The sequence below is a fragment of the Typha latifolia genome, chromosome 9, assembly GCF_019914945.1.
Source record: "Typha latifolia isolate L0001 chromosome 9, TyphaL0001v2, whole genome shotgun sequence".
Taxonomy (NCBI): Eukaryota; Viridiplantae; Streptophyta; class Magnoliopsida; order Poales; family Typhaceae; genus Typha; species Typha latifolia.
Genome location: NC_133094.1, coordinates 5,077,781 through 5,087,099, shown reverse-complemented (window position 1 = coordinate 5,087,099; position 9,319 = coordinate 5,077,781). Strand labels below are relative to the sequence as shown.

At 35.5% G+C, this 9,319-nt stretch overlaps 1 protein-coding gene across 2 annotated transcripts; it reads left to right on the top strand.

Moving 5' to 3' along the window:
• On the top strand, positions 1-8,286 carry LOC140794574 (BTB/POZ domain-containing protein At4g08455). Of its 2 annotated transcripts, XR_012110168.1 has the most exons (3): positions 1-372; positions 7,307-7,832; positions 7,919-8,286. XR_012110168.1 is itself a non-coding variant. In XM_073146655.1 (2 exons), the coding sequence occupies exons 1-2, from the start codon at positions 109-111 to the stop codon at positions 7,769-7,771; spliced, it is 729 nt and encodes a 242-aa protein (XP_073002756.1). In that variant the 5' UTR covers positions 1-108; the 3' UTR covers positions 7,772-8,286. The 2 variants fall into 2 exon arrangements, 1 of the variants encoding a protein (XP_073002756.1); XM_073146655.1 differs by having other exon boundaries at positions 7,307-8,286.
• Positions 8,287-9,319: the final 1,033 nt, after the last annotated feature.

Genomic DNA, 9,319 nt, shown 5'->3' with positions numbered 1-9,319 from the left:
AATATAGTAATCGAGGGAACCCTTGTATTTGTATTGTAGCCTCCTTTCCCTGGCAGAGTGACAGCGAAGTAGAGAGAGAGAGAGAGAGAGAGAGAGAGAGAGAGAGAGATGTGGTGCCAGTCGTGCCGGGAAGAGTACGAGGAGGAGGACGCCGGCACGTGCAAGGAGTGCTACGAGGAGGCGAGCGAGACGGAGGAGGAGCTCAAGCGCGAGATTGAAGACCTCAAGGCCAAGATCGCCTTCCTCCGCCTCTCCTCCCCACTCGACCTCCACTCCCATTCATCCTCCGCCACTGACCTCCTCCTCCACGCCTCCTCCGCCTCTTCCTCCTGCTCCCCCGCCCCCGCCGTCCCTGCCCACCGCGCGATCCTCGTCTCTCTCTCTCTCTCTCTCTCTCTCTCTCTCTCTCTCTCTCTCTACCCGTCTATCTTTTACCACCGTTACGTTTTGATGGATCACACATCTAAAGTTGGGAACTTGAATTGATTCTGGCTAGTTAGATGGACAAAAGAAGAGATTTTGATTTCTGGGTTCACTTCTGGGTGTATGATTTGTTTTCGTCTCCGCTGCTGCTTTTATTTATTTATTTTTATTTCTTTCTATTTCGTTGTTTTGATGGATTACGTTCTTAAAGACACGAACCTGATTGATTTAGGCGAGAAATAGGAGAAAAGAAGCGGTTTTTATTGGTGTATTCTCTTCTTAGCATAGGATTATACATTTCGTAGTGGAAATAGACAATGTGTATATAATCTAAACTTGAATCCAGTAATAGCATAGGCTAGTCAACAGGGATAAAGAAGCCGACGGGATTAATTGCGTTTGCAAACTTGGAATTTCGGACGATCGATCTACTCAGACGAAGTGAAGGGAAAAAGGGGAAGAGATTTTGGTGACTGAGAATCGATTACATACAGTATTGCTCTACATGCTCTGAAAGCGGGGCAATAAATAGCTGGGATGGCTATCTTTTATTATTGGATTGTTGCATTACCCTGGGAGGCAGGAAAATTATCTCAATTTAGTTTAGTTGCTTGCTGCAGCGGAATTTAGCGATTAAATTTGCCCATATTTTTCATTTTTTTTTGAAACAGTAAAAGATAACTGGTGGGCCTACACAATTCCACCCATTTGATGGAATCACAATCTACTACTACTACTCTATTAGCTTAAGGTTTTGGAATAGTTGGTGACTTGACATGATATCAGAGCAGGAGGTCCTGAGTTTGAATTTGACCTATTTGTCATTTAAAATATAAACACCATCTGCAATGATTCACTTCTTGCTATGAGAAGCTCATCCTTTAGCTATTATTTGGAAACCTTTATTAGTCCATCCTGTGCAGGAATGCACGCAATCAATTCTTCAGGAGGATACCTAACTTGAACATTTGAAGTATCAACCTGGATCACTTTTAGTGAGAAACTTGTATGGCATATTGAGAGCTTGTCTTTCCCTAAATTTTAGGTTTGTTACTGGGATTCTTTCTTTTTAAAAATTTCACCAATCATAACAATTTGTTGTCATCTACTGGTGTCTCTACAGTTTTCAAGATTAGTATCACGTCATATATCATAAGGGGCATAAAATCGGATTAGCTTGTGTATTGCACACAAATGAATTATAGAAGAAAGTTAGATGCATTTTGTAGATCAACGATATTGTAGAACTTAGTCAGGCAATTGTATAACATAAGCATTAAAATTGACTATCAATCATATTACATGTTAGTTTAACTGGGTAGTATGTTGAATAGTGCTTGACAAGGTAGACTGAAAGATAAGCTCAGTTTCCATAAACATGAAGGATGTACTTGGTGCTAGATCTGTCAAAATATGGATGTGCATATTGTGTCTTTAGCTTGTCGATTCTCTTTCTTTTGCATTTACATAGTTGCAACTGTGGATTTATATTGTGTTATATATCATGGAATCATCTCATTGCAGCTAGAGCAATTAATCTTCAACCTTGATCAAATGAAATAGTTACAAGGTAATTAGTAAATTAGTTGATTGTTAGAACATGATATACGGCCTGATAGGTCACTAGAATATGATTAGTCTATAATATAGATTTTATGGTTATGCGTGCAAAATGCATAATCAATGAGCATAGAGTGGATCTAATTAAAAGAATAATTTGTATGCGTCAAGCCTTCAACTATCTCCTTTACATTTAGTACATCCTTCTATTATTTTTGCTATAAACTTGCTTTTATATTTTCAAAGTTTTTTTCCTTAATTTGGTTGATGAACGATGAATCAAGTACACGTCCACACAACATTAGAATCTGATGGAATATGATCTGATAATTTCAACCTCATTACAGTACTTGTCTTCATTTTTGTTCATCTCTAGCCTTTTAGGAAACAACTGCCATTTGAATTCAACCTCATTTCAATTTTCAAATGCTATTTTCTTCCCTATTTTCAACCAGAATCATGTTTTTAAATGACAAACTTAGCTATATCAGAAGTATGGTTGTAGTAGAATTAAGTGGGAGGTCAATTAATAGGGAATTTTATAAATCACACCCTATATTTTACTTATTTTATAATTCATGATTCATTTTTGAGGATTTTGTGACTTGACCCATCATTTTTTTCCTATAATTCTTATTTATCCTAGGTTAATTTAGACGGTACCATCAAAGAAATATTATATTATAATATACTGAATAATTTATAAAATATCTAAATTATCCATGTCTTCTTATTTTCTCTCTCCCTCCCATTTTCTCGATTATCCTCGTCGCCTCATTATGCCTAAATCAGAGATTTTGATCCCCAAAGCATAGTCGATCGAGAAGCTCGGCTCGCTCCATCTTCTCTGGTGAACCCTCGGTCGGAGTAAGAATAGGTAGAAGAGGAGGAGAGGGAAGAAGAAGAAGAAGAAAAGGAGAAAGTGGAGGAGGAGGAAGGGGAAGACGAGGGAAGGTGGTGGCAGCGGCGACAATGTGAGGAGATCGTGGAGGGTTAGAGAGGAGGGGAGGAAACGGTGGGGGTATTCTAGTAATTTAGTCTAATGGCAATTACCTATCTTGATTGTTTGGATTCACAAAGGCAGAGACTCTTCATCCTGTGGTCAATGTTCTCGAAATTGTCTATCTCTGGCTCCAAAATCATCATAAGAAAGAGAGAACCTTATTATGGTTCATTCCTTTATTCATTAAATGAGCGAGAAGGACATCCGAAAGCTCTACAAAGGGTTCTTGAAAGATCACAGAAATCTCAGTTGAAGATGAACCCCAATCCTCCTTCCTATGGGAATTCGAGTCTTTCCAATTTAACTAGCATCATAATTTCTAAATTTTTGCATGAATCAAGATTGAGATTGAGGAAAGGAAGTTTAGTTTTTCGAATCACTAATTTAGGCCCATTGTTGGAAATATTATATTTATATGGATTTCTATGGATGGGACATCCTACAAATCATTTCTAGACTAAACTAATGGAACTTTGATCAAAACTACTCTAAGTAAATAAATAAATAAATAAAAGCTCTAATCAGATAATATGTTAGGATCTTCGTAAAAAAAAATCCTTCCTTCAACAAGACAAAAAAAAGGTTTTTTTTTTGTGAATAATTTGTCTAGATATGCCAAGAGAGATGTATGGTCTAATGAGGCTATTATGAAATATTTACTCATGGGTGGGGAAGGAGAGATGGGTCTCTCTAAATTTTTCTTTAAACCTTTGGAAAACCAACAGAATGAGAGGTGGACACCAACACTAAGATCCAATAGTCTACATGTTAAAGTCATCCCTCTAAATTTTTCTTCTGATAGGTGCAAACCCTGCACCTCCTATCTTTTAACCATTTTCTATCGGATCGAGGAGCACTTTCCTCTTTCTTCTTCTTCTTCTTCTTCTTCTTCTTCTTCTTCTTCTTCTTCTTCCACGTTACTGTTTTCCCAAATTAAACTGAATTCATTAATAGTATTATATCTTTGTAGTTAGTACAAGTCCTTATAACAACTATAATTGTTATAAATGCGATCTTTGATTGGATAATTCTTAGATTAGTATTATTATCTTTAGTACTAATTATTTTATATATATTATTCGAAATTCTTTTCAGCTATTTTACTCTAATATTAGACTAATAATTGTGATGGGAAATATGCTCAATAGCATTTGATTGAATAGTTGCCTCAGCTCCTTGTTGTTTGAAGAAGCCCCCAGTTGCCTCAGCTCCTTGTTGTTTGAAGAAGCCCCTCCCTTTAATTGGTCTTTTTTTACGAAAGCAAACAAGAGATAACAAACCAAGTCTTTTCGTAAGATTTACATCACTTAGATGAACCTAGGAAAGTAATGTAAGCAAGAATGAAGAAATAGAATAATGAAATAGAAAAGAAAATACGAAATTAATAAATGAAAAGGGATCGGATTTGAAAATAACTTCATGGTGTTAAATGAGAATTATGGAAAAAAGGAAGGAGTCGAATTATAAAACCCTCAAAGACAAAGTGTAAATCATAAAATAGATAAAACATATGGTGTGATATGTAAAATTTCCTAATTAATATCATAGGTATTTTCTTTTCTTTTGTTTCAAGTTTGGGAATTAATCTTTGTTTCCTTGAATTTATTACTTTATTGTTTCTCTTTTACCTTGTTTTAGCTATATCTGGTTAAGATAATTCAACTATGATGCGTAAATTAGGAGAGGATCATTACCTAGAATGCCCTATTTTACCTCCTGTATCTCATACAAACAGCAGTTGTAATAAAACTAATAAGAATCAAAACTATACCGAGTCTTTGTTCCAGACTAATTAGGTACTAGAAGGATAAATCTTCTTCATATAGCTCTATTTAGTGCAATTTTTTTCCATTAAATTAAGTATTTTCTGCTACTACTTCCTGCCACTTTATCTTTGGTCTTCCCATCATTATTCTGAAAGATACCTCACTTTATAGAAATTACAAATTGTACTAAGGCGTAAACTAATTACCATGGAACCTTTAGATTCTAAGTTTCTTTTCATACTTTGAGCTTGTTGTTCGTTTTGTGTTACATTCATCAATTAAAGTGATGTCATCATGAAATAACATAGACCATGGGATATCATCTTGACTATGCATCATACCTGATACTTAATATTGGAATCTAGGTATTATAGGAAAACTGAAGAGCTTCTGCAGTCATTCTATGAATGTATAAATTTATCTGAATTTACGGTTAATCTTGGTATCATTAGCAGTGGTGGAACCAATATTTTAATTAGAGGGGAGTAGGGGACCAATATCTCTATAACATGGAAATACTTGTGAAAATATTTTCTATTATAGTAATAAGACTTAGAGATTTTTTATTTGTGGCTTCAATGCTTCAATTGCACAAACATTCAAATGTGTTCTATGGCATTTTCAAATGTTATGTTTTAGTACCTTTCTTTTGCATATTTGAGGCCATTTTAGTGTAGAATGAATTTCCTAGGCTCCAAGCTATCTTCAGTTGGATACAAAATCTAAACTCGGAGTGGGATAAAAAGGAGTGCAATGTTATTCTTTCAAGTGAAACTCTTTAGTTTGAAATTGCATAACTTGTTCCATTAAAAAGACAAATTTTGACTGCAAAAGATGGAGGATAGGTTAGTCTGTGTATAAGAATGATCCTAGCTTCTTTTACTTTCCATCTTATAACCAGCAATATGCTAGGTTGATTATCGACAATTGAAAAGATGTACATTAATGACAAAATTCTTGCTTTCAAAGATTCTAATTCTTCCCTTTTGGGGGATTTTGTGGATTCTTCAAGCTGTGAGTGAGAAGAATGAAAGAAGAGAAAGTGCAATGCTTGGTAATTGTTTTGAGACTTATCTGACTAATTTGAGTTACTACGACACCACACCCTGGGCTATAAAGATTGCAATATTATATTCTGAAATATATATCATATGATTTTATCATACTCTTTTTCTTCCATTGGCTAGATATTTACTATTATTAAGGACTAACTTGCTTAAATATGTTGATGGTAATTAGTTGATGGCTTGATCTTTACTTTCCATTTTACCCACTTCTTTTTCTTCTTTTTTTCTGTTTTCACAACTACCTTGTGATGTTAATTTTGATCATTGTTCCATTTTAAAAAGAGCAAAGAAAATATGACTAGAGCCTCGTTGATATAATTTCTTCGTGCATTTAGATAGACGTACAGATGCAAGTTCTTGTTTAGTTTCTCACATTTCTTAAGAAACCTAATTTAGTTACCATAGTTGTAAGACTGTTACATTTTCCTACCTTATTTATTCGCAAATTAGGAATAGCCCATTGTTTTCAATTGAGTATTGTTTCTTATTGCGTTTAATTAGACATATAGATATAAATCTTGGTTTCTGGATTCACATGATCTGCTAATGATCTAATGTACTTGCCATCTTTGTGAGACCATATGATTTTCCTACTTTATGCGGTCTTTCTAGCCCAAATCTTCAGAGCTTATTAACTGTTTTAATATTCTATTGGTATAAATATGGTTGGCTTGTTTTCTGCGTTATCTAGCTATTTGACGGTTGAGCTCAGTTTCAAACCACATAGTTTACAGAAAATATATAAGTATAGTTTGTTATCTAGTACTCTAGTTTTACGCAAATGGAGGGCAGTCTTTACCTCATTAAGCATTACAAACTATTGGCTCTATCAACTTTGTAACCAAAATCAGTACAGTGAATGAAGTGTGAAATTTTGGGATTTTGTAATGAGCCCTCTTTCTCATGCATGCTAATTGTTAGGGCCATCTTGTTGTATACTCGAATGAAATGGTATTTGAATCATCACTTTATCTATTTGTCATCGCTAGCAGATTTCATTTCATTGTGTCTAAATTTTTTTGATGTATTGGTATTCTGGGCTTGAGCCATGTACCTCAACCATCCCATTTTATCTTTAAGAATCAACTAAAAAACTCATTGAATATAAATACAAGTTTAAGTTAATCAAAATTAGCCTTTACCCTTATTCCTGTTTCTCCTTTATAAGGAGTGTATATGTATTCTCAACACATCCTCTTCATCTATTCCTTGCTTAGCAAAATGAGCTTCCAATTGAATCTGGAAAATATGCCAGGGACTGTTATTTGTTGGACAATTCCCTAGAGATTGTTTTATAGCTCCAGAATCTTTCAAATAAAAGGTAATGCTGTAAGTGCTTTTCCTAAGCCTGAAGCATAGATTTTTGGACAGTGGCACATCCCTAGGTGCTTCTTGCTTGTTACTGAACATCAGTTGGATGATTTGTTGGAAATCCAAAGTTTTCAATATCATGTGCTCGAAACTAATCTGGGTCTCTTTTTAATCAGATTAGTAGATCTCCTGTTTTCAAGGCAATGCTTGAGAATGAGATGGAAGAGAGCCGGAGCGGCGTAATCAAGATCTATGATGTCTCTTATGATGTTCTGCGTTCTTTTGTCCACTACCTCTACACTGCAGAAGTGCTTCTGGATGAGCAGGTAGCCTGCGACCTCCTTGTGTTGGCTGAGAAATACCAAGTGAAGCATCTCAAGGCCTTCTGTGAGAAGTTCATGACATCCAAAGTGAACAATGAAAATGCCATTGCCAGTTATGCGTTTGCCCACCGACACAATGCGAAACAACTGCTTGAGGCTGCCCTGTCATTGATCATGGACAACATGGCCGCACTAACTGAACGAGAGGAGTACAAAGAGCTCGTGGAGAAGGACCCGCGACTTGTAGTTGAGATCTACGAATCCTACCTCACTAGGCAAGTCAATACTGCTGTCAAGGATTTGCGGCTGCAGCCATAGGAAGTGGAAGCAACAATCAGAAATCCATTCATGCACAAGCAATCACCTCTGACAGCATAATGTAAGAAACCTGGTTAATATTTTGGATCTGTAACATTCCCAAGATTGTTTGCTTAGCTGACGTAGATCTTTCATATGCATCTGTAGTGCCCTGTAGATGACTGCCTTTGCGTGATCTATCTTCATGGCAGCTTTGTAAACTATGGCTTGCGGGCTATGGTTCTTGTTCAACATGAGATATGCAACCAGATGTAGTAGACTAAGGGATATGTCTTGCTAGATAGGTGGAGTGATTTGTCAATACAGCAGATCTTATATAATCCTCAGAGTAGATGATTGTAAGGTTTTCTCGCCAAGCGTCTTGTGTGCCTGCTAGTTTTCGCATGGAAACAATCTCCTTAGGAGGCTAAAGGGTTTTTTGTATTTAGAAATACATGTATATTAAGAGATACATATTTCTCTAGATATTGTATTTAGAGAAGCAAATGACTTGTTTAATTGATTGTATTTCATAATGCTGTATCTACTAAAAATATGTTTGGCTAGTTATATTTTATACTCACATATTTAGTAATAAGTGTTTAATTAGAGGAGGATAGAAGAGATGAGAGACAAGATGAGTTAGGGTTGAGGATGGAAATAATAGGAGAGGAGAGAGATGGGTTGTGATTGAACTGAGATCGAAATAAGAGAATGAAGATGGATTAAGATTGGATTGAGATTAAAATGAGATTAGATACTGCATTCATTAATGCAGCATCTAGAAAAGCTCTTTAAGTAAATAGGCCCTAAGTGTTGCACTAGTTAGAAGGTTGTTCTGTAGGACTCCCTTAACAATTTTTACTATTATCAAGACTTTGCCCTAAGTACTCAGGTTTTACTTTCGCATTGGCTGTCAAATCTACTAAGCACAATTTGCTAATCCAAGATTTAGGACAAACTGTATAGAAGAATATGCTTAGATAATGATGAAGAGGGAGAGAATCTTTTTACCTCAAGTTTCTATTTGAGCTTTTACTTTGAGAGGAGAAAAATTTTGTCCTAGTTTCAAATTGGAATAATACTCATATAATATGAACTCCAACGTATGAGCTTTCGGTTATTCTTAGATTTGGATTCTTTCTACTTCTCTCACAAAAGGGAGTTCTTAATAAGTATCGAGATACTTGTCCTTTTAGCCTTTCTAAGTTTCCGTACGAATATACATATACTTCCAAGTCTGTTTTTCTTTTTAAATTTTTTTAAATAAATACTTTTCTAATATTTTTTAGCTGTTTTATTAAATTGCTTTCTCATACTTATATATAACACACTAGCTCTGTAAGCATTGCTCTTGGAAGGGATCATAGTAGGGATGAAAACGGTTCGAAGACGGATTAAATAGTGCTCAACCTACATCCGGATTTATATTTTAGCCTCGGATATGAATATTTATTTTTTTGAAGCCAAGGAGCTGTTTTTAGCTATATATTACTGAACTGCCCCCGCGTTCAATGCGTCGGTAGAAATAAGGTTACAAAATTCTATGGGGATGGGTCCTAGCCGGTT

Bases quoted from the DNA above. Each gene is read 5' to 3' on its own strand.
- LOC140794574 (XM_073146655.1), top strand. From the start codon at position 109: ATGTGGTGCCAGTCGTGCCGGGAAGAGTACGAGGAGGAGGACGCCGGC. The intron at 373-7,306 runs GTCTCTCTCTCT...CTTTTTAATCAG, and splicing joins CTGCCCACCGCGCGATCCTC to ATTAGTAGATCTCCTGTTTT.